A 25,806-nucleotide genomic window follows, 5' to 3' on the forward strand; every position below is an offset into this window, starting at 1 on the left:
ACTGCTATCAGTCTGGATGCTACCTGACATTCCCTGCTTTCGTTTCCCTCTGTCCTGTTCAAGTGCAAGCTGTCCAAGTCTGAATCAATAGGTGTCTGTGCAGGTGTTCCTGCCAGTATCATGTCCAACCTGACACCGGCACAATTCTCGATCGTTGTATGTATAGATACTCTTACCAGTTGTATATCAATATGATAATCAAAACTAAATATGATATTGCCTGATATTCACTAAGTTACAAAGGACTGGACTGGAAATCATAATGCATCATACCCTTCCTGTTCGAGAAAGTCATCATCAAGCTCCTCATCGTCATCAGCTACAATCATATCTTCAGGCTCATCATTGGCATGGTCTTCATCCTCACTGCCCTCACTGTTCTCGTCTTCCTCACTTCCCCAAGATTGATCCGGCTCTCCGAAATTAACTTCTTCGATCTCGTCGGCATTCTCCACAGTGCCATCACTCCGCAGATGTTCATACAGCTCTTTCGGCATCTTGCGGCCCACCCCACCTCCTCAGAAACACATGAACATGTCCCGATCTACGAAACTTAAGAGAAAATTAGCATTTGTTAGTTGTAGCATAGAGTAGCAAAGACAATACACACTGATTCACATAAAAATACATGAAGTCCATGTCCTTGTCTTCAGGTGGATGGACAAATGAAGGTCCGAGTCGAGTGTCAGTTTGTCCATATGCAAATCCGGGAATTAAATGAATTCCCCGGATCACTTGATCAGGATCAACGAAACTGAAGCTGTCAGGATTGTCTTGACTAAAAAATCCAATGCAATGGAGTCGTTTGGCAAACCATCCAGCTTTGAAGGCAACATCTCGCCCAAACCAATGCACAAATAACACATGCATGCGAGTAGGTGCAACTTGAGAAACACCTGGACCATAGTCCCACACATTGACATGGAATATTTTGATAATATGGGTGTACCAATAGGGGTGTCGGTCCTCATCAGTCTCATGTGACAACATTATGATATCAGCATGAGTTCGTGGATTCATTGAATCTTGTTCTCAGTGAAGGTCGTAGGTTGTATAGTTAATGTGCAGTATACTGTGTTCGTAGAGTTGATTGTTGGCAAGAATGACCTGGCTTCTGTCCTCATCAGAGAATTCATGTTCATCTCCAGAGTACTTGAGACCGCACAATCTTGCTAATAGATGATTCTTCATTCTTGGAATGAAGTCCTATGACATTGTGTTCACTATCAACAGATCTAAAAATACAATGAACTACTTACCTTAACTGCAGGGTCTTCTATCAGGTCACTGAGCCATGCAGTCATATCATATGATGCCTTAGGATATTTCGAAATGTGATAGTGTGCAGCAGGTGATGTCTGTTCACGTGATATGCTGGGTGCCTTGAGTAGCTCCTTGTGTCGTTGGTTAATCCATGCAATGACCCGTTCACAGGCTTCGAGGTGGGTCATTGTAGTGACCATGGTTGTCTTGTTCTTGGCTGTCCTAGGATACCAGCACTTGGCTTGCTGGTGTTTGAGTTCTCCCTACAAATAGGATGTCAGATAGTCAGCAGTTCAATTTGAGATAAACTTACCAGCTGTGTGGAAAAACTGTCTGTAGTACCAAAACATCGAATTGTGTTAGGATAATGTCTGAGAGCATGGAACTTATAAGTTGACAAATTGAGGGCCTTGAACTTGGGACCAGACTTCTGCTTCCCTTTACCTGAAGATGAAGGTTGTTTGGTTGCTAATGCAGCCTCTCGACGTCCTCATGCCGCATACTCATAAGGGAGTTCTGTTGTATGGTAGTAGCTACACGTAGTCTTGAAGAATTTTCAGACAGATTGGCCTAAGACCGTGGTTGCAGTATCAAACAAGGTGAGCGAGTCTTCTGTGTGCATTCGAAGTTTGGCATATGCATGCCAAACAGAGAGATCGAATAGAAGGTCAAGGACAATCTTATTATGGTCATCCAGCAATAGCTTCTCGAAGACGGCAATAGTGCACTGGAGAAGTTAAAAATAAATAAACAATGATCATTAAAGTTGACTTACTTGTAATAGGTCCTCGAAGTTGCAGGCTGCAAGTTTTTTCATGGCAGAGGCATTGTTGTGGAAGTGACAAATAGTTCCCCTGCCAAATATTGGTACTTGTTGGTATCTAATGTAAAACACTGTGAGCTTGTAAGACCAATGATGTACCCAAAAACACTACCATGTTGTTGAGATCTGGAATAGCGTTCCCTCCAGCTGCATGAAGTATCCGCATCAAATGAGTGAATTTGGCCTTCCATGCGCCGAGCTCAAACTCATGAAACTGGTCGATGAGGAACATATTGAACATGTTCAATCCATATTCTGCAAGTCTCTCAGAAAATGCAGACTGAACCCATGTATTAGTGAAAGAAATATAGAATATATAGAGTTGCTTACACGAATTGGAACATACAAAGCTTCATCAAGAATTGCTTTGACACAGCTCCCACTCACAGGGACTCTGAGTCGAAAAATCAAAACACGGGCTTCTTCAACACTGCACTGTCATCAGAAGTCATCAATGCATCTGTTAGTCACGCGATGCTTCATGTTGAGTTTCATGCCCATCTTGTGGACATCTGCCTTCTTGACCAGGCAGCGTGGACAGAGGCACCCTCTGAGAAACTTTATAGTAGCCAGTAGAACTCTGCGCAGTGCAAAACATGTTAATGCCTCATGTCCAATCACATGTAAAATGAAATGTGTTCTTACTTCTCAGGATAGTTCGCCGAATATGAAAAGAATCGTGGAAATACTCTTCGTGTGATTCCATCAGAGCACCAGATCACGATTCCATGTTTGTATGCTTCCATAAACTTACCACCCAGAAGTAATTGCCATATCGCTTGCATCAACTCACATTTCAGATGTGTATGAACATTGCTCGATGTAGCCTTGCCAAAGATATCCATGTAGATTTCTTGTAGATTATTTGGGAGCTGAAGCAAACATAGTAAGATACTGATATTAATGAAAATGAGGGATACGTACTGTTGGAATATATGCCAAATGATGCAAAGCATGAGCCGTGGGCTTGCCTCATGTATACTTGGACTGATTCCCAAAAAAGACATAAAATGGCCAGAGGGAGGCATCTCCAAAGTTTGCCAGGTGCATAGAATCTGACCACACCATGAGTGAGGCAACAACACGCTCAAGGTCATCTCCAGGGTCATGAGGGAGGGCATTAACTTCTGTGTAAGCTTCCATCAGTGCAGGGGATGCATATGCCTCTGAGAAAACTTTGATCGTACAATCGTCAGGCGTGGTCCAGAACTGTTCGAATGGTGTCATATTAAATGACTGTGAAACATCACTTTCAAACATGTGTGTGATGATGTCAGTCAAAGAACGATGATGAACACCTGGGATCTCGAGTTCAGAAGCATCAGCTTCTGATTGAAATTTCGTCTTCTCATTTGGAAACTGGATCTTGACAGTAGATCGGTGCCATCCATATTCTTCTCGAAAGGGGTTAGACCTATCTTCAATGTACTTGTCCGACAGCTTAATTTCACGCGTGAAATTAAATCCACTCAGGTGAGCAAGGGAGCAATGAGGATCTGAACTAAGGTAGTCTGCAAGACGATTGACATTGACCGCCAAGTTACTATTGGTGCCAGAGTAATGCCACACCATCAGAACTCCGGAAGTGTGGTTTGAGAAGCCATCAAACAAGTGCTTGGCGCTAATTTCAGGTGTAGAGAGACCAGGGTGCACTCCATGAAGTGCCGCTTGGTCACTGTCCAGGGTTGGCGCATCTGTCACTCTCTCCAAGGTCAAGAGACCCTCTGGAGCTAAAGTGGGACGTGTTGGGTACACATGATGAAATCCCATGACGTTGGGTTCGGTCTGGAAAGGGATGCGTGCAGGGCGGGGATCTTCTGGCTCAGAAGATGGTGCTGGGAACGGTAATGGTGATCGAACATGTTGAGATTCATCTGCTTCGTGCAGAACACGCCCTCATTGCTGCTGGTTAGTGGGAGGCATATGTGCAAGGTGCGTGGCTGATCCAGGGAGGTAGTCAATGAAGCGCTGAGGCATGCACACTGTGCGTCCAGAGCACTTTGAAGTGACTAGGGGAGGAGGTGAGGGTGAGGGTATGTTTGATGGACCTGCAATAGCCTCCAGCTGGTAACATCAGTACCGAAGTTAGTCATCTTTCAAGCGAATGAATATATTTACCTGTTCAAAAATGACACCATCATCCGAGATATCCATTGGGGCTTGATGGTAAAGGGCTCCATGTTGGTCATCCATACCTTGCTCAATTATTTCCTCCCACTCAATGCGTATCTGCTTCGAATTCTTGCCAGACTTATTTGACCTTTGACGTTTCTTGGCGCTGAATATGGAACTCATGAGATTGAGTGCCTGGTTTTTTGAGCATTGTGAACCATGCACAGATAGTTGTTTCTGGGTAGGAACAGGTTTACCACAGCCCAGACATGTTAAGTCTGGCATTGGAGAAGTGTGGTTCTGCGAGTAAGATATCAGAGCACACTTTATATCACTCACTATGACCTTGGTACTTGTGATCAATCCACACAGTAAAGCACAGAAGGTAAAGTCAAATTAACACAATGTAACTATGATTACATGTGAGGATATCATAATATGAATCTAAGAGAGATACAGCAGATTAGTTGGTGTGTTAACAAATAAGAAAAGGAGGGACTCACGTTCACAAGCCTTTCTTCCAAACTTCCGGTCCTCTGAATCCTCAAATCCCTACATAGGCAGCAGCTTGTCCTGTACCAAGGTGTACAAACCTATCTGGAATTAGGATGACAAGGTAGTCAGGACTTTGAACTTACTATTAGCACACGGATGATATGAATATGATCAAGATCATAGGAATCAGGACATGAACTTGCATACGCAGCACAGATTGATCAGATTCAAGCTCCAAAACAACAAACATAAACAATGACCTCAAGGATATTTTGATGTTGGACGATTAATCTTGATCTTGCTCTCCCCATAATCAACAACCATATCAACATTTGTAACAAGTTCTATTGTAGTATCATGCCTCAGAAACAACGCACCATATGGAGCAGTACATCCAAAGACAGTAGCGACTCCGACTCTACTCTCTCTGGAAATGAGTCCTCACATTCATCTCCGACTCCGATCGTCAAAAGTAAGGCGCAAAAGGCTTCTGATAAAGGCAAACAGCCTCAGAAAAAATTAATGAAGTAGGTTCTAAGCATTACCTGATCAGATCATTACCATTAACAGCGCATATATTCACAGAAAACCAAATAGGAGTCATGATAGCGAGAGGTATTTTCATTTTCATTTAGTTATTTGAATTCATAATGATCTATTCCTAGGGACCAATGCCTGCACATTGCACGTTGGATTCCACATGCAATCAACATGTATGTTGTCCTCAAGGACACTTTTAGAATCGGTATGCTCCTTGAGCAGGAAGAATCTGCCAAGGACAGAACTTTGATCGAGGATGATGCTGCCAAGAAGGAGTGTCAGGAGACTCTTGAACATGTGTAAGTCCGGAGTTTGCTTTCTCATCATAGATAACACTTTCACAGGAAAAAAGATGTACAAGAGCGTTCCTTGAGGACCTACAAAAGGATCCTCACAAGCGCACCCTACCTCTGCACCCTCGTTAAGGGAAACACAAAGAAGCATTGAAAGGAGCTGGGACATATATTATTGGAGGTGTGCAAACTTACTCTGCAGAATTGTCAGTGCTAACTCCATGAGAAGATGCAGGACATCACCGGGCAAATCCGCTCTGAAGATGCAAGTAAACTCAAGCCTTACATATATAGGGTGCTATGTGGCCCTAGATGCTGTAAACCACCCACTGACACCTGTGATTTACTCTGACAATCAGAAGTCACGTGCTATGATGGGCGTGAATCATCCCCAACTTGCTGGCATGCTCTGTCTGATCAAACACCTTGCAGCCTATCGCGAGAATCCCAAGAAGTATGTATATAGTATCTACTCAGTGTGTTGCCTTTCTCACTATTGTTCAGGATTCAGGGAGAGTTGCAAAGTGGCCATATCAAGATGCATGCTGCTGCATGGCCTGCATTTGCATATGAGGGCGACTCACCTGGAGAGAATTTCAATCCACTTGATATGCAGAATGGCCTTTTCAAAGGCTATCTTATGAAACAGGTATGTCACTTAATGTTTTGTTTTCCTGACGCTCTTTCAACTCTACCATAGGTCTTTCAGCACATATTCAAGGGCCCTTCCTCCGCTCTGGCCAATGATGGAGAGGTTGTTACAACTCGCTCTGGTAATACAAAGCTTCACAACATGCTGAAGGTGGATGCTGAACATGTGGCCTATACATTCATTCAGGTATATGTTTTTAAACACCGCTTTAATACGTCTTACAACTCAATTTTCAGTGCCGTTTCAGTATTTCATTGCGTGACAAATGGCAAGCTATGGACAGTAAATATGACTATCACAAGGCCTACTACCGAATCATCCGAGCCATCCAAGAGCCATTTGATCAGACATGGGCAGATTCATTACTTGAGTGGTGGAATATGTATGTATTATTTGTATTGATCTGTCACATGTTGCTGAGTTCTCGCAAAGGTTTGTGTTTGGCGACAAGGCAGGTATACCGGTCTTTGACGTTAGCGATGATGACAACGAGGAAGAAGATGATTTGATCAGCATGTGAAAACAGTTTGCAAGTCGTGAAGCACGACTTAAGGTTCGTTATTTTTAAAAAATGATATTTTGCTAATGTCTATTTCAGTCCATATCTTCAGACGTGCAAGGTAGTACCCTACCTTCCGATCCTGGCTCTGATACATCTGTGATCAATATGACTTCGACTCCTGCCACTATGCTGCCTCCCATTGAAGAACCTGCACCTGTTCCAGCAAAATCCATCCCCAAGCCATGTCCTATCATACCAACTTCTCAGCAGCAGGTGGTGACTCCGAATGTGGATGCTGAAGCTCCACCTTGCACCCTCCCTCTCAAGGCACCCATCCTATCGGGTTCAGGCACTAGCAATACACTGTCTCACACTGTCCCTTTGGCTCCTGTCCCATCTGGCTCAGGCACTGGCACCCGAATGTCTAAGAAGTGTGGCAGGACTAATGTGATGGAGTCCGATGATGAGAGCTCACTGACAGAAAATGATTCAGATGTCCCTGCTCCATTGAAGCACACAAAGAAGGGCAAGGGCAAGGCTACCACCACCACCACCACCACCAGCAAGAGGAAATGCAAGGGCCGGAAGTAGACTTTAGTACATGCTTGATGTCCCTTGGGTATATTTGACTGACTATGTGGTTTTTAGCGCTGCAGCATCATATTCCTGTTTCTCTTGCTATCATCGCATCACAGCTTCAAATGGACTCAGCATTTTTCGTTATTGATGCATAACTACTGGACGGACTTGCAATTGCACTGGTTGTTTTCATGTTGCATCACACATACCTGTATTTCACATGTTTCCTTCGTGCTCAAATTTGTCTGTCTACTACATGCTTGTATGGTACTGCAATGATGATATGTGCTTATACAACACAAACAGTCTGGTGAGATGTGATAAGGCACCAGCAAGTACTAGCAGGTGCTAAGGTCTACAGCATGTGGCTTTTCATCCATCAAATGATTGACCACATGACAGAAAATTGTCATCATGATCGACCGGTGCTGAAAAATGAGTTCCTATATAAGACTTTGTTTTGGTGCTCTGGAGCTGCTGGTACCTTCTGTGCCTGTTGTATCTGCTGGTACATTCTGACTCGTGATATGACCTTATCTTCCCATATCTAGTTTGTGGAGTTTTGGTGATGGTATTCCGAACCTCTCACCTTATTAGATAGTGATTGGTCTAACTGCTACCTCTGTGCAGCCTGAATCACTCATTCACTGGGTAACATTTGAAATGATTCAATTCCCATTTATTTATTAGATTTGAGGCTGGCAGGAGGTCAATCCTATTACAACTGGGATACTTGTCATCAGGGAAGTGATGTAAAAATGGTAAAGTTTTGTCAAGCTTTACCTGACTTAAATCTTGTACAATATCTATCAAAATGGTAGTTCTTTAGAAAATGCTTTATACACCCAGAGTAAGTTGAATGGAAACTGCTAAAAGCACAATCATGATAGTCAGCCTGCAATTACTTGCCATTTCTAACCAATCTGGCAAATTTTGCCAACACTTGGCAGCCATGACAAAGTTTGATAATGTTTTGAGTTTAACTTTATTTACACCAGGGTAATTGGATGAGCGAGCTCCTTAGCAGTTCATCTTTTGAGTCATCCCGAACTTCGCTTATGTCAAGGGCCTGTCCCTTTGATGGGTGCCCCATGCATCATTTGATGTGACTAATACGTCTTTGCAATCCTCATTGCCACCTCCTCTAGTGGAGTTATTTTGGCCTATGTCTAGCAGGACTTGGTGAATTGGGGTCTTTACCTTTTCTCACTTGAATTGCTCGTCTCGCTAGGTATGCCAATTATTTTTAGTTTAGTTCTCTTCTCACTTGGATTACTCATCTTGCTAGCTATAGCTATCTTGCATGCACCCACCCTATCCCTCCCTAGATTAGTGTGTTTGTCTTAGTAGTGTTGGTTGAGTTTGGGCATGTTTGCTTCCTGAATCCACTGGGGACCCCACATTCTCGCATCGGGGTCCTTGAATTTGCTGGCTAAACTTCTCCTCGTCTGCATGTTCATGAGACTTAAGCGAGGACAATTAGAGGTGGCTTCAAGAATTTTTTGACCTTTGTACACACATTTTATTCCAAAAAAATTCATTTTGTAATCAAACAAACAAGAGGTAAGTACATATACATATATAACACAACAAAAGATGAAAAAAGTAGAAAAAAAATATAAGAGGGAGGAGGGACCACAAAGGAGGGACCAAGAGAGGGGGCTAAAGAGAGTGAGACTTTGAGATTCAGAGGGCAAGTTCAGAGTAATTAAGTGGTGATGGTGGCATTGAGAGAAGGGACTAGTAAGAAGACATTGAACTTGATGAAAACATTCAGACTTACATAGGCATCCTATAGGACTGAGCCTCTCAATGATAAAGTTATTCAAGTGATGGTCACCAGTGATCATAGGTGACCATGCAGTTGAGAAATACTGGTATACTTGCCTATTTTCATCAGAATTGTATATTTTTTACATGTCTTATCCTTCACTATCAATTTGCTTCTCTTATATATTACTTTGTCTACTTTTGTCATTACATATCTAGGATGTGAAAGGTAATAAAATCACCAGTTCAGACAAATACCAACAGTTGATAATGTGGTTGTTTGTATAGTTGGATCATTCTAAACAAACTTCTAATGACTTTAGGTGGGTGGAGACAGTAATTATTGTGAAGAAGTAATAGTAGCTAGCCAGCAAGAAAGCTAGAGCACCAATAAATCCAACTGAGTGCAAGTGTGTTGTGCCAATGTGACACTCAGAACCTCCCTGGGCTGCAAAGAGTGTCTTTTCATATTGGTGTCAAGGGCTATTGGAGGATATCAGTTCCATCTCATCCTCTTGCATTTTCAATAGCAAGTACATCTAGGCCAATGTCACCTAGTGTAACACTCAGGTCAGTGCTGGGCACATATCCTGTCAAAATCACATCTTACATTCCTCGACACTCTTCTGATCCTCTGAAAATTCCATGCACTTATCTGAGTCGTCTGTCCATTTCAAAGGCCTATTTAGCTTTTCCGGTCCTTTGTACCATGTCCTGTCCTTGTCCGTTTGACTTTGCTGGTGCATTTTTCACTTGGTTATCTGTTATTGGCTATGTCTAGGGGCACATACATTGAAAAGCCTTGCTAATGCGTATATATATGCACCTCATGCATTATTACACACATATCTTCATAGTGGCTCACCTTGAATCTTATTACATTTGGATGGCTTATCTTGCTACAGTTTTTGCCTACATAGATTCTGGACCTTCACACAGTAGGATGTATTTTGGCTCGCTAATTACTCGCAACTCACTTCACTTCCCTTGCTACAAGTCATAGTTAGTAGAGTCACTTTCAGATTTTAGTGCTTCATGCAATCAATCTTTTTGTTTATTTGGAATGATTGTTTGGCCTGACCGCTGCCATTTTGCTTATTGACATCCCTTAGTCTTTCAATGGACTTTGCATAGTTATACTACACAACTTCTATACTTCGACAAACTGCCGTATTCATCACCAGAAACCTTGTTGTTTCACTGGAAGCTTGCCAGAAGCTTCACATGACCTTGGACCTTCATTTCTTGACATCAGACCTCAACCGGACACCTTGGACAACTCATTGGATACTTCAGACAATCCTTCATAACTCTGAATGCACTTGAGGTATCCTTTCTTTCTCTCTCCTTTGATCTTAACAAGATATCCCTTGCATTTTATATCAAGAAACAATCCTACAGGCAGTCTCTTTGGGACAAACATCTCACTTGCACATAGAGTATTAAGGTAACACCTTTTGTATAGCCCACCAGGAATCAACTCTTTACATCGGTGAGCACCCACAGTCATACCCACTCCATGCACTTTGGATTTCTGTTCTGCACTGTCTGTCCATGTCCTTCTCATATTCACCTATCTCCACTGGTGAATGTTCATTTTCTCTTCAGCTTAACTAAAAAAAATAGCAAGGCTTATTACATGTAACCATGTAGTCTGTTCCATGTATATCACTGTTACATATTACTTATCTGCCTCATTTTCTGTCACTACAGTTCTCACCTATACTTCCAGATGCTCATGCAGTAGGATATAATCTTGCACACTACATACAGTACAGTACTTCCTTTCTCTTGGATGCAACCTTTGTTTTGCAGAGTCACATTAGATATTCTGGTACTTTGATCAATTGACAAGCTTTGTTCATTCTCACTCTGAACCTGTGTGCTCTTGACTGCTCTGAGAATGCATATTTAAGTTTACCTTACCTAGGCTCTGCATGGATCTGAACTGCTCTCAGGCTTCGACTTAGCATTTCATACTTAGTTATACTTCAACCGTAACCTTATCTATACCTAGCCACTATTCATGAAACCACACTTTACCTAGAACCTATTGCTCTTTACCTAGAAACCTCTCACTTATTTGTTTTACATCACACTTTCACTGGACCTGCAGTCTCACCTTCACTCTCATTAGTGGTTTCACCTTTCCAAGGTCACCATAGTTCTTTTCCATTCTGCTGATATGCACCAAACCTGTTTTTTGCATGGTCATAGCTATTTTTGATCCTTGAAGTTCCCTATTTTGCTCTATGAAATTATCATGAATTTTCTACACTACCTTAAGATTTTATTTGAGTAAATTTTCAGACCTGAAGACCTTACATTACAACTTAACAGTTTATATTGATACTTATCTGGTTCAAAGATTGGTTACAAACATACCACAACATATTATTCAGCATTTCTCATGGTCTCTTATATTTTACCACACATTTTTTACAACTTTCTGTATTAGTCAGATATTTGTATGGAGAAAGTTCATAGATGAGAATATGTGAGAAGTAAACAAGTTCATCATGGAACATCTTGACAATAGATGGAGTCACTATGAGTCATATCTGTTATGACTCATTCTGAGTCACACTTCCTTATTTAGATAGTTACACAGCCACATTTAGAGTAGTATATAAGGGGTTCTGTTTCCCCTCTGAATAATAGATGCACTCTTCTTGAAAGATTCCCTTTTGAGAAGAAAGGAAGATTTGAGTATCTTCCTAAGTTTCTCACCCTATATTTGAGTGAATATTTGAGTGAATATTAGTTTATTCCCTTCATTCATTTATCATTATTTCCCACAATATACTGATCTTCTGAGGCCTACCTTGAGCCAATCCTTAAATTATACTAGCTGGTACACAGTTATCAGTCATCTAGTTATAGTTTCGTCATTCTCTTTATGACACAGGATATCTTTTCTGTGGGGAGAATCTAAGTATTTCTTAATGATTAGGAAGGAAGACAAATAAGACTAGCACTTTACTCAACAATATTAAGAGCTTGGCTGCCTTAAGACTACATCAGGAGGGTGTACTCTGTTCTGACCTGCGTTATACTCATTGTGCAATACCTGAGCAGCAGAGAAGTTAGTTTTGAAGCCACATATTTTGGTTGATTCAATTGTGTTAGAGGCTTAGTTTGATCTCCTCTGATTTTGAGAATAGGGAGTGTTTATGAGATAATACTTTGATTCACTGCATATCATCACAATCCATTATCCTCATCTTATCCTTGCATATCTTTGCAACAATCTTTTTGTAGCATCATAGCACTGCATCAAGCCAGTTATCGATTCGGCTACACCATCATTTAGCTGTCCCACCTCAACCACCCTTTGACAGGTCATGTGACATCATGTGACCTTGGGAACTTGTGTATATACCTACTACCATACCTTCCAAGAAGCATCCGAAAAGTATGATACTCTACATGAACCAAGACTCGTTATCTAACCAACAGATATGCTCAAAATCAAAATACAAGAAAGTGCTACCCCATGATGACCCAATAAAGACATGTCAAAAGTGTCGAGATGCGGACAGACTTAGCACTGCTGCTTGAAGAAAGAGGAAGTGAGAACAAGAACAAGATGCTCCTCGACCTGTTCCATCTCCTCCTACATGCAATATAGATAAAGGTACAAGTCGAGTAGCAGATACAGAGTCTAATGATGAATGCACTCTAGTCAGTATTTGAGATGCATTCAAGGAAAAGGGTACTTACTTATTATTAAAGTACGAGAATGCTCAGTATCTATTCACAGCACTGAGGACCTCATTTAAAAACTCAAGTGATGTCCAATTTTATGGAAGTTACCTTGTACTCAAGGATCCAATAACAAGTGAAAAGGAAAGAGTTGAAATGGCCGCACTAGAGGTCTGGAGAACAACTGGGTATCATTTCAGGTAAGTCAAATATGGTTCCCAGAATTGATGCTTATCATGACATTTTTAGGGTGCAACATAACTACCCCCTCAAGACAGGACACAAAACAATATCATGGTGCTGTCAAGATGAGGACAAGAAACAGAAATCTCGACCAAGTCAGAAGGAAGGTGTCAAACACCGTGACACAATTGGAATGAAGTGCTTCCCCTGTCAGAGTGTTCTTACCATATCTTGCTGCCAAAGAGTGGGTAATCAGATCAACAAGCAGACATTATCAATCAGGATGAAACATAATGATGCACATGTGCCTTACTATGATGTAGCCATGCCAGTGGAAGTGACCCAGATCATCCGCAACCAGCTTGAGTGGAGCAGTCCAAGTGCATTGGCCCTGAAGATCCAGGCACTCTATCCCCATATCGCGGCATCACAGGTGCATTCTGCATGGATGAGAATGAGTGAAATACTCTGGAAGAAAGATTCAGATCAGCTTACATCAGCAAAGATGCTATTGGGTGAATTTGATCGAGATATTGATGTCTTTGACATTGAATTGGCAGATGATGTGGAGCAGCTGTGTTGGGGGATGAGAAAAATAATCTGGTAGCTTGAAGGGAAGGTAGTCGAGATCGGCCTTGATGCGACATGTGAGTAATGGTTTTCTGGTTAGCTATATTGACTGGCTCACATCAGTTGTCAGACAACACAAATTCTAAACACTTAGAACTATACAGTGTCCTTGGTGAATTTGATAATGCCGGCTTTCCATTATCATATTGCTTGCTTTTGACTGCAACTGCAATTGAAATTGGGAAGCGGACGACAGCACTGTGACAATGGACAACTTGCCTTCAAGACAAATATGGCATCATACCATGATTTTTTCATGTTGATAAAGATATGGCTGAAATCAGCATGTCCAAATCTGTATGGCCGAAAGCAAAGATCCAGCTTTGCTGGTGGCACCTGTGAAAAGCCATCCAAGAATGATTAGCAAAATCAAAATTGTCAACAACTCCATACAAGCCTGCTCATGCGAACCAGGAGTTTCCGTTCATTGACATCTTATTTAGGCCTGCAGGTACTCCGGATATTAGGAAGTTTGAGGGTGGTGTCCTTCTTAAACCTGATGAAGTCTATACTGAGGATGATACTGTGCCATCCAGCTCCATGAATCAGTGATTGTGCTGATTGAGCATCACTTCTGTGCCCATCCACTAATCCCAGGCTACTCACATCCAAGCACTGCTGGCATCCGTCAATGGGCAGTCAGACAGATCTATACGTTTTGCAAAGAAAACGATCTTTGCAAGGTTTGGGCCTACCTATGGGAAAATTGGTATCAATGTGGCCAGTGGGAGCTTTGGGCACAAGCAGCTGCATCAATCAAAGTACCAAGTCTAAAGACAACTATGATAATGGAAAGCCAGTGAGTAATCATTAAATAAGTACAAAACATGCACTCACATCTGGATTATAGCTGGCGTCAAATCAAGGTTGACTATTTGTACCATTTTTTGAAGCCTCATATTGATCTTCTGTCATGGATTTTAGTTGCCAAACTTTCACCATCATACTTCAAAAAATTAGATCACTTACTCCACGACACTGGCCGTTATTGGGAATTGTTGTTATGGCGCAAATCATTCAAAAGTAAATGGTGACGAGCACTCAAAACACCAATAACAACACCAATGAATGCAAAATACCGCCCTGATATCAGCAAGTGGGTGTGCACCTGCCCACACTTTGTCAAGAGCTGGTTCCTTGTCTGCAAACATCTAGTGCAAGACATGCACACAGTTAGCCCAGTTTTTTTCTTGGAAGTTCAATGTAACCAAACACTACCTTTCTGGTCACACCCATCACTTGTTCCATTGAACGACAGCCTTCCTCCTAATTCCACAGCACCAGGGCAGACTGGGCAATACTCAGCAAGAGCGGAGGGTACCCATGGGAATGCACTCAAAGTAGGAGGGAACATGTCTGATAGACAAGATGAAGAAGCAGAAGATGAGTTTGTGGATATAGTGGCTGGACAGATGGATACATGTACCTTTCAAGAATGCTTCGAGGCACACATCAAAAACCTCCATGAATTTTGTGATGGTCTCCAGTATCAAATCCAGTTCAATGATCACAGGATGCTCAATGCCATTAAGCGTGAGGGTGCATCATTCATCCGCTTGATGGAGAATTGCCTTGATAGAGAGAGACAAGAGAATTCATCAAGGCAGTGGAGTCCAACAACATGAGAAAGGGAAACATTGAATGCAATGTTCTATTGCACCTGGCCACTATCAACTGCCAGTGATAAAAGTACATAATTGTATTATTACATAGTAGAACATCAATAAAACATGCATTATCTCTTCTAGGATAACAGATCAAGTCAGTGGTGGTCATTGTTACATGTTTCCATGCGGTGTCATGTGACCTGTCGGGAGGTAGTTGAGCTAGGTAACTTACCATTATCTATCGATCCTTGTCATCTATGTCCTAAGTACTGCATCAAGCCAGTTAACAGTTACTGTTCCTGAGATTTACCCTGATCTCACCCCTTTCAAAGTCATCAGGAATTTGCTTGTTTTGACAAACCCAACTTTTACACCTCCTCCTATGAATGACCACATTATCAACCATTGGTATTTGTCTGAACTGTTGATTGTGGAGGATAGTGAGAACTGGTGATTTTTATTGCCAATAACATCCTAGTAAGATACTGCATTTGCTTCCTTCACATTATACTTGAAGGAAGTGCTTCATAGCAATTCTCTTGGATTGATAGCACACCTGCACTCAGTAAGATTTTATTAGTGTTCTAGCTTTCTTGCTGGCCAGCCACTATTACTTCTTCACACTAATGTAGCACTTGAGCTCATGTTGGGCTTGTATTCTGCTATTTTCTAATACATATCACACATGAATCACTTCCCAATGTTATCTGATACTTACCCACTCAGTCCAATGTTCATCTGCTAACCCAATGCTAACCTGATGTAACCCGATGTTTATGCCACATTGGATCTGATATTTGCCTGTGCACTTGTCCTCTGTATGTCATGTCCTGTCATATCTATCCCTAGTAGGTGCACAGTTATCTGTTTTCACGTCGCTAACATTGTAGACTGTGTTATTACATGTCTGCAGTACCACATATCTTATTATATAGGACATTGGACCTGAAAATTACCACTACTACTTTCACCTATAGCACTCCGAAATTCTACATAGACACTATATATTTTGCATACCTCCTACTTACCTTTCTACCTCTGAGTAGGAGGAGGTCATCTGATATTAGTAGTTCTTAGTTGAATTCCACAATATCATCCTGTCCTTATCTGAAAACATTGACAGTAACTCAACATTTGCTATTCCCAACATTCCTTTCCTAACCTGACACAGCCCAATACAACCTGATGTAGCACTCAAGCTCACACTAGGCTTGCATTCAGCTATTTCATGCATCACATCAAATGCTCATTGCACAATAATCACTTCCTAATGTAATTCGACATAACCTGATGCTTTGACTAGCAGACCCAACATTTCAGCTGCATTGGACCTGATATTTTCCTGTGCACTTGTCCTCTCCATGTCCCATCTTGTCTTGCTAGCCCCATTAGGTGCATAGTTGATTATGATTTGCACATTACTCACATTGTAGCCAGCACTATTACATGTACATTGGACCCAAAATATTCAGCCACTACTTTCGCCTATAGGTTTCCAGATTTCTACATAATTATATATTGGACTCCATATAGCACATTCATGATCCAAGTAGGAGGGAGCTGTTTCCTGATGCTTTGTGGTAAACCTGATATTTCATAGTCCTTAGTTGATATTGCAAAATATTACCACTTTTTCTATCCAAAATACTTGTCATTATTAATAATCCACATACCACTCACTTTCCCAATGTTCACTATACTATTCCTCATAACCCACTAAATCCGAACCTGAAACCCACTAACCCACTAACTCAAAAACATTGAACCTGACACTTTGGCATTGGACATTGTAATTATACCTTTGGACATTGTTTCTTGTACTTAGACTTTTGACTGTTTATTGATTGACTAACTACAGACTTATTCCAATAGCTAACCCCTCGGGTCGAACACACTTGTCTTGCAAGTATAGCAGACTAGGCTGTGCAAGACCACAACATTTTTCATATTGCTGGTTACTTACTTTGTGTAGTGTCCAGCAATTGTTGTATCTCTACACCAATGAAACCCACTAACCTGATAACATCAGACCCAACATTTTTGTCTTTGGACTATCTTTACCTTTATATAACTAACTATTTTACTTTACCAACTAGCAACCTCTTGGATTGAATGCACTTGTCTCACAAGTATAGCAGACTAGGTTGTGCAAGACCAACACTCATATTTTGCTAGACACTTACTTTGTGTAGTGTCCAGCAAAAGTTGTATACCTACACCGACCTGAGAGGATTGCTATAAAGCACTTCCTTTGAGTAAAATGCAAAGGGAGTGGATGCAGAACTGAAAGAACTAATGCAACCTTGCACAGCCTAGTCTGCTATACTTGTAAGACAAGTGCGTTCAACCCAAGAGGTTGCTAGTTAGTAAAGTAAAATACTTAGTTATATGAAAGAAAGATAGTCTGAAGACAAAAACATCAGGTACAATACTTTTGGGTTGGGTTAGGCATTGGGTTGTGTTGGAATATGTTGGCAAGGTAGAGAATGTTGGGAATAGTGAATGTCAGTGTGGGTACAATTCAGATGGTATATACTAAACAATGTGTTGGGTTTTATTTGCCTAAGCCACTATACTTATAGTGACAAGTGCATTTGACCCTCAGGAGAAGCAAGTGCAACAAGGATCTAGAGATTTGTAATAGACGTTAATATGATGATCTTATTGCCAGTAGCTACAGACTATGGCTCGGGATGGATGAGCTGTACACTGATAGTGTGGTGCAGGGAGCTTCTCTATGATTTGATCATGTAAATATCAACTACAGGCACTTATATATGTCTAACAATGTGCCTCTGAAGTGGAGCTGAAGCACTTGTGAAGCAAGTAGGTAAAGTATGTAATAAGGGTCCATAACATGAGAATTGTGCAATCATTAAAGTATAATATGGTCTGATATGAAGAAAATGACATGAAAATGTACCAGTGAGGTTAGTTTGGACAATTGGTGGATGTGTGATGTAGGGTGCTTTGAGTGCAAGAAAAGCATGCCTGGCACATGCATGATGTAAAGATACAACTATGCTTGATACTATATGAAGTAAGTATCCAGCAATATAAAAAAATGTTGTAATGGTCTTGCACAGCCTAGTCTGCTATACTTGCTAGACAAGTGTGTTTGACCTGAGGGGTTTGCTATTGGAATAAGTTTGTAGTTTGTCAATTGATAAACTGTCAAAAGTCCAAGTGCGAGAAACAGAATCTGAAGGTATAATTACGTGTCCGATGCCAAAGTATTGGCCAATGTTTTCAGGTTTTGGGTTTGCAGATTACGGAGAACAGTGATAGTGAATGTCGGGAAAGTGAGTGATATGTGGTGTAAAGAGTTGATCCCTGGTGGGCTATTCAAAAGGTGTTACTTCAAGACTCAAAGTGTGAGTGAGATGTTTGTTCCAAGAGACTGCCTGTAGGATTATCTCTTGATATAAATGCAAGGGATATCTAATTAAGATCGAAGGAGAGAGAAGGACAGGATACCTCAAGTATGTTCAGAGTTCCGAAGAATTCCCTGAAGTGTCCGATAAGTTGTCCGAAGGGTCTGGTCGAGGTCCGATGTCAAGAAATGAAGGTCCAAGGTTGTGTGAAGCTTCTGGCGAGCTTCCGATGAAACAACAAGGTTTCTGGTATAGAATATGGCAGTTTGTCGAAGTATAGAACCTCTGTGTAGTATGACTAGCAAAGTCTGTCCAAAAACTTAAGGAAATCAATAGTAAAATGGCAGTGGTTAGGCCAACAATTGTTCCGAATGAACAAAGATTGATTGTGAGGTACTAAAATCCGAAAGTGACTCTGTCAGAAATTTCTGAGTCTCATTTTAATGCATTGTAATGCATTGTAATGCCACAATGACAACATGACCGTGGCAATGGGAATGCAATGTAAGCCCCATTTTGAAATGCTGACAGGTGCCGATGGTAATGCTGGTGGCAATGTGGCGCCAATTGCTGCCAATGCCTATTGTAATTTCCATTGTAATATTAAATTTTATGTTATTGCAATTGCATTAAAATGAAGCTACGGTTCATGGGAATGATATCATGACTATGTGAATCTATCATTATTGGCTGTTTATTATTATCTACTGTCTATTGTTATCTAGTGTTTCTTTTCATATTTATTACTATCTAATCGTTACTATCTAATCATATTACATTATCTATCTATTACATTATTACACTATTTTACTTGCACATAGGTTGATTCAAACTGGCAACTACCCTATTATACTACTATATATCATCAGGAAGCAAAACCGGTAGAATACAAGGCTTTTCTTATAGGGAAACCTGAACTCTATGGAAGGACCACTCTATAGCCTTATTAAGGACCATAATATCAATGCATTGAAATCTCGCAAAGCTTGTAGTAAAGAGATTGTACATGTAGGTAAGTACTAAGTACCAGTGTTGCAGGTGGTGCGAGTGGTACCCGATACAGTACACTGGGTTCCCCTGCCCCTTCAGCGACCCCTGACATGTCTAGGTGCAACATTAGTAACAACTTCATCATCAGGTTCTGTAAGAGGGCTGTTAGCTCTAGATCTGTCTCTGCTACACTCATCATCAGCAACTGTTTCATCCATTGTATCCTGTACCAGTGTTCTCCTCACCTTCAGTTATACCTGCCAAGGCACAATCCATTGCTGCTGTAAAGTCCTCCTTGTCTGACATCGAATCAACCATTCTCGAACCTTTGGTGAAAATAAAACTATTGAGTGCCTTCACAATGTCATGCGTGTATTCTGTAGTCCAGTTCTTGATAATAATCTTCTTGTATGAAGAGAACATGTAGCTATATTGGATCTTTGTGGTCTCCCCCTTGCCGGAATAGTGAAACTCTTTGTCGTCACTAAGTAGAAATATAACCTGACAAAATTGCATCAATGGATGGACTCTTTCGATATGTGCAAAATTTACAATAACTGCTGCCCATGCCAATAAACCAGGTGTCAAGGAAGTTATTTCCCCTTATTACCATTGGGCAGAGGTCCTCCTGCTCGTAGCGCAGTCAAGCCAGTTTCACCCCATAGTACTATACAGATGATCTGAAAGCACATTAAATAAGGTCAAGTTTTATATTCAGACTCAACGCACCTTTCCGAAGACTTCCCAGTTTCTGAAGATCGTTTTGAGTGATGCATCTTCGACCAGGTTGGGAAAAAGGATAGGTGGGAAGGGCTTTGGAGTACGCTGCGATACTGAGATACCAAGAAGTTTCTGGATCTCGGGAACACTTGCTTGATTGTACGTAGTATCAGTAAAATATTGTTCAGGAAGACCGAAGATAACTCCAGCTTTGGAGCATAGTTTCTTGATTTTAGATGCGCAGCTACTGTTCATCGCATCCTCAAACTTGAGTACTATCAGCTCGGAGACTTACTAAAGCAAAAAAATGTCACTCACAACATCAGTGAAGTGATTATCTGCCACAAGAGGGTGGATATGTGATGGAAGTAGACTGTATAGCTCAGAAAGTAGTTCTAACTCCACTGAGGCTGATGTTTCATAGTGTGATGGTTCATTGAGAGGTGGAGCGAACATTGGATTGCTGTGCAGAAGGAGTTGCCTATCTGGTGCAAACATCTTGTAACAGGTGCCATATTTGCAACCACATAAGCGGATCTCTTCATTGAATGCCATGTTTTCTTCCAAGGTGTTTTGACCCTTCTTCTTCCTCTTCAGCTGGTTGGCTTTAAGGATCTTGTTCTCCTCAGTCAATTCCTTGTTGATGTCCTTCAGTTCTTGTAACTCGAGTTGCATCTCTCACAATGCCTGAAGCAAACATTAGAAGACTTAAGCAATGATCAGAGGGTGAAAACAGACCTGTTCAAGATCAGTCATAGATAGCATATTTAATTGTGGCATGGCGAAAGTAACTCTGAGAATGAACAGAAAGGTAAGAGAAGCTCAAAGAGCAGAAGGGTAAGAGAAAGGTTGTGACTTGAGGCGCTTAAAATAAGAAACAGGACCTTGCCTCATGTTGAGGACAAGGTTATTAGATCCTGGATAGAATGAGTCAATCCAAAGATAACAGATAAAATAACTTGCAGTGCACTTACATGGCATAACTGAGTGAGTCATTATTACTGCTGCATGGATCCAAGGCGAACTAGCCTTTGCCTGTTGATGAGTTAGTAAAAGAGAAAGTTGTGGAGCTGGTTTTGGTAGTCAAGAAGGTGAGTGTGACTGAGAGATAAGGATTGAAAGTCAAATGCACAAATGTTGAGTATGACTAAGAGATAAGGATTGAGAGTTGAATGAGCAAGAGGTGAGCATGACTGAGAGATAAGGATTGAGAGTTGAACGAGCAAGAGGTGAGGATGACTGAGAGATAAGGATTGAGAGTCGAATGAGTAAAATGTGAGGATGACTGAGAGATAAGGATTGAGAGTTGAACGAGTGAGGGTAAGCATGACTGAGAGATAAGGATTGAGAGTTGAACAAGTAAAAGGTGAGGACTGAGAGATAAGGATCGAGAGTCGAACAAGTAAAATGTGGAGAACGAATGAGAGCATTGAAAATGCAAGTTCCAACGCTAGTTTGAATGACACCAGCAGCTCTGCAGGCATATTTGAAAGCTGGGAGGGAGGCAAGAAGGCTGGTTCTTCATGCTAGACGACCGGCAGACCCATGCATCAACTTCATGCGCAAGAACATGTCAGTATCAATGGTATCAATGACCAGGTAGTCACCTGGGACATTGTGATCTTCTGTTAGTGCTGCACCACGGATGATTGAGCGAACTGAAAAAAATTCAGATGAGATCCTTGGCCTTTCGCAAACATGCCAGAATTGAAGATGTTTGTCTTTGAGAGAGCGCTGCCCAACTGGAGCATTATAAGGGTGAACAAGAGCGATTGGATGAGTTTGACCATCCACAATACAGGTGAAGAGCATCAGTAAATGCCCAAACATAGGTCCGGCTTGAGTTTGAAGGATAACACAGTCATATCGAGCAAAGTTGTGAAATGAAGGGCTGCATCGAAGATAATCAGTGGTGATTTGCCAGTCTATGATAGATTCAAAGTTGACTTTCAAGAACTGATGCTTGGTCACCTTCATTCTGTTACTTGAGACACAAAGCAGAAAATGGAACAACATACAGTTTCATTTGATGTGAACTTAATTCTTTTTGCATTAGGTAGTGGTATTCCATGGGTGGGGAGAGAATCACTGAGAAAGTCTGCAAGTTTGATATGGAACCACTTGAATGCATTGTCATTTGCATGCAGCTGCTCCAAGTCTTCAAATGTCTGCTCATTTTGTGCTGCACCCAACTTAACATGGAACATATCGTCAGGATCACCATCAAGGTCATCTTCATTATCCTCTCTGCCTGAAAGTAAACAGTTCTTCTGAGATGCAACAATTTCATCATGATCTTCGATATCCAAACAGATTGAATGTGTGATGAGGAATCAATGGTCAAGGTGAAGTACCTGTATAGGACCAAATGAAAAACTGTCAGACTTCACAAAAAAATGAGAGCATGCACCTGTTCAGCAATGTTTTTAAAGTTCATGCACCAAAGATAAGTTTGTCGGATTGGGCCATGACACTTCTCATTCGGTTTGGTATTCATGTTGCGTGTGGCACCTCTTGCCTCAATATCATCAAACAAATGAGCATGCACATGTCTTTTTGGGTAAGCCCAGTTCTTCCCCAAGTTGTCTTTCTCACTATATTGCTATACAATCCAGACCATAAGTGAAACTTGAACGATGGCACAATGAGTGACTCACATCCAACAGTTGTGTAAACTCTCTCACAGCTTGATGGCCTGCGGCAATCGTTTTGGATGTATGTACTTTGAGAGCTGCATACATGTTGACATTGACATATTCATGGATGCAACAAAGGAGCAGATAAGGGAGCTCATGAGATTCAGAGGTTCAGTCGATGACATCATGGGCCGCAAATACAACGATCTACAGAAATATCAGTAGTACAATTCAGAATCAACAAAACTGGCTTACCTTCAAAATATCTTCGTACTTTGAGCCATCAGAAAAAGATATATCCATGACGTGGTTGAAGTGGTTGAGTTTTCGCCAATGTGGCATCAAGTCAAAGCTATTCAAGTAGTAAAGTTACTATATCTGCTATACACAAAGATAAAAAATGTACTGTTCATCAATTTTGGCCAGTGCCTGCTGGTTTACTGATTTGATGTGTTCTTGAAACTGGGTCCAAAGATGATCAGAGAAATTGCCTTCATTATTTATGTGCAAGCAGTCAAATGAGACCGTGGAATGGACATCTGTGTGAGCAATATCTGAAAATGAATTCTTAAATGAATAATTAGAGATGGGAGTAAAGACACAGTAATAGGGAACTTATGTCGACGTCCCAGAGACCTTGCGGCACTAATATTTTCTTCTTGTCTTCTTTTTAAGCCTGACTTTGTGCCTCCAGAAGTGTGGCTTGCACAGCTGTGCTCGTTCGAAATGGATATGGTGTGAGGACATTGCCAAGTTCGTCTTTAGGAACAAGACAGATGGGACAAGGGCACTTGCAATTTTTTCTGTGTATCAAGGCCATGACACATCTGTAGAACAGCTGTTAGAAACCTATAATAATAAAAGTGATATACATACTGTTCCTTGTAGTCAGCTGATAGGATGAGAATAAGTGGGTAAAAAAGATGTTCAATGCCATCCCAACACTTGACCCAAAAGCCTGTTTTTGAAAGCAGTGCAAGTTATTTGAGAAGACACTTAAATGATTCATGCCAGACAACATTTTTGAAATTGACAAAGGACTGGGTTCCGGAATATTTCCTATCTTCTTCGACCTGCAAGAGTCAGCTTGAGGCATCAAAGTTCATTCTGAATTGAATAGTGACATATGATTGGAAGCCAACCAACAAGTCGGCCACCACCAAACCCTTCACCATTGCGTATTCCAACAGGTAGGTTTGCGCATCGCGCAATGACAGGATATGCCTTTTGACGACTGAATGATGAGAGTTTCACCTTGTCAGCATATATGATAAATGCAAAGGGTTTTCCTTCATCCTTCAGCAAAGATGACTATAAAGTGCACCATTTACATTATCAGAACATTAAAAACAGTAACAGACACATACTTGACTATCCCACAAAGCATTGTCAGTACACAGATCGTCAAAAAAATGCATGAAATCTTGTCCATCATATTTGTACAGGCATTGGGCATCAAATACAAAGTGCAGACCAAGGCGATGGTCTTTCAACAAATCACAAGCCCAGTCCCAGAGCAGCCTATACCAAACATCAAATGTATGGTCCTGGTCCCTATGTGAGACCGAAATCACTTCCTTTTTGAACTGTACTTAAAAATTGATTGTAAGTGAGGTGTAGCAGGTCATTGGATTCAGACTTACTTTTGCATGATGAGGGAATGCTGCATCCCACATCGTACAAACACCATTGTAGTCAGTGACTGAGAATTGTTCAAATGCAGTGCGACAGATGAGACTAATAAGCTCATTGGTCTGTACTTTAGTAAGGTTTGCTTTCAGGACCAGTTCCACAAAGTCAAAGTCGATGTGTGACGAAAAGGGTTCCCAAGGTGTGAGATTTTCGGGTACTTGTGAGCAAGTGGCGGTGTGGCAGCAGAAATCAGCAAAGTGATCAATTTTTGTGATAATGCCACTGCGCAGATGATATTCAGTCTTGATATCGTCCAGCTGGAACATAGGTGGCAGGACACACTCATTTTCAGGAGTCTCTTGCTGTAGCATGAACAATAAACCTAAATGATGTGATCTGATTCAGAAATCTAGATGTATTGATAAAAGAAATAATAACATACCTTTGTCAGGCCTTACATACTCATTGTACGCAGGTTTGTGAGTGATGGGAGCTGGATGTGAGCCTATTAATTCAATAAAACAAACAGACATTAAGTGGAATCAAACCTTGTGCCAGGGATGTGCCTGGTCATTGAGATGGCACAGAAGCTGGCCAATGTTGAGTATCTAGTCATTCAGGCTGGGCTTGAGCTGTCAAGAGGACTTAATATACTCAATGTGCACCACATAAACAAAGAATTGACTCACCCGCTCGAGCATTTTGCCTCTCCCGGTCTTCCTGCAGCCACATAGCATCCCTCCTGCAGGCCTTCTGGTGGACAGCAAGCCCTTGACTCTTGAATGTCTGACCACATATATTGCAGGTTGAGGTCCGCTCAGGTGGCATTTGAAGGTGTATATAGTCTTCGGATAAGAATACAGCAATTTGATGTCGATATGAACAAGATAAACAGTATGAACAGTGTAAGTGTTATCAACATTCCAATCAGTTGAAATGGCACATGAAGTGTGGGAATGTTATTTCAATATGAAATCAGACATGACAACGATTATCAAGCATCATAATGGATTGTCACAGCACGTGATACTGTGGGAACGATATCCTCATGACCATTGCAATGGCTCTAGGAAATTTGTGACATCTACTAACTATGGCTCATAGCAAGGGAAGTGAAGTGAGTTGCAAGTATTAGCGAGCCAGAATATATCCTACTGTGTGAAAGTCTGGAGTATGCATAGGCGAAAACTGTAGCGAGATAAGACATCCAAAATGTAATAAGACTCAATGCGAGCTGCTACAAAGATATACATGTAATAACACATGAGGTGCATATCTATACATATTAGCAAGGATTTTT

At 41.2% G+C, this 25,806-nt stretch overlaps 6 protein-coding genes across 6 annotated transcripts; 3 read left to right on the plus strand and 3 right to left on the minus strand.

The window, feature by feature from the left end:
- Positions 1-3,982: 3,982 nt before the first annotated feature.
- F5891DRAFT_1179870 (uncharacterized protein) lies at positions 3,983-4,483 on the minus strand (the record flags this gene model as incomplete). The annotated part of the gene is made up of 2 exons (XM_041365840.1): positions 3,983-4,150; positions 4,205-4,483. The coding sequence occupies 2 exons, from the start codon at positions 4,481-4,483 to the stop codon at positions 3,983-3,985; spliced, it is 447 nt and encodes a 148-aa protein (XP_041233920.1).
- Positions 4,484-5,050: 567 nt separating this feature from the next.
- F5891DRAFT_973783 (uncharacterized protein) lies at positions 5,051-5,680 on the plus strand (the record flags this gene model as incomplete). The annotated part of the gene is made up of 3 exons (XM_041376392.1): positions 5,051-5,220; positions 5,359-5,532; positions 5,578-5,680. The coding sequence occupies 3 exons, from the start codon at positions 5,051-5,053 to the stop codon at positions 5,678-5,680; spliced, it is 447 nt and encodes a 148-aa protein (XP_041233921.1).
- Positions 5,681-5,900: 220 nt separating this feature from the next.
- F5891DRAFT_908241 (uncharacterized protein) lies at positions 5,901-6,364 on the plus strand (the record flags this gene model as incomplete). The annotated part of the gene is made up of 3 exons (XM_041373586.1): positions 5,901-6,002; positions 6,044-6,175; positions 6,236-6,364. Coding segments are annotated over 3 exons (363 nt in total), but the record flags the coding sequence as incomplete, so codon positions are not given.
- Positions 6,365-14,068: 7,704 nt separating this feature from the next.
- F5891DRAFT_898681 (uncharacterized protein) lies at positions 14,069-14,506 on the plus strand (the record flags this gene model as incomplete). The annotated part of the gene is made up of 2 exons (XM_041373416.1): positions 14,069-14,346; positions 14,398-14,506. Coding segments are annotated over 2 exons (387 nt in total), but the record flags the coding sequence as incomplete, so codon positions are not given.
- Positions 14,507-19,728: 5,222 nt separating this feature from the next.
- F5891DRAFT_1179873 (uncharacterized protein) lies at positions 19,729-20,913 on the minus strand (the record flags this gene model as incomplete). The annotated part of the gene is made up of 5 exons (XM_041365841.1): positions 19,729-20,019; positions 20,071-20,078; positions 20,129-20,198; positions 20,248-20,505; positions 20,557-20,913. 5 exons carry the CDS (start codon positions 20,911-20,913, stop codon positions 19,729-19,731), a joined length of 984 nt encoding a protein of 327 aa, XP_041233924.1.
- An 846-nt stretch (positions 20,914-21,759) lies between these two features.
- On the minus strand, positions 21,760-24,832 carry F5891DRAFT_1124177 (uncharacterized protein; the record flags this gene model as incomplete). The annotated part of the gene is made up of 12 exons (XM_041363867.1): positions 21,760-22,209; positions 22,257-22,508; positions 22,649-22,840; positions 22,896-23,027; positions 23,130-23,226; positions 23,281-23,441; positions 23,584-23,701; positions 23,751-23,832; positions 23,869-23,947; positions 24,021-24,185; positions 24,242-24,460; positions 24,518-24,832. 12 exons carry the CDS (start codon positions 24,830-24,832, stop codon positions 21,760-21,762), a joined length of 2,262 nt encoding a protein of 753 aa, XP_041233925.1.
- Between the last annotated feature and the right edge of the window lie 974 nt (positions 24,833-25,806).

The sequence above is a fragment of the Suillus fuscotomentosus genome (genome assembly GCF_016647785.1).
Source record: "Suillus fuscotomentosus strain FC203 chromosome Unknown F5891scaffold_1, whole genome shotgun sequence".
NCBI classification, from domain to species: Eukaryota; Fungi; Basidiomycota; class Agaricomycetes; order Boletales; family Suillaceae; genus Suillus; species Suillus fuscotomentosus.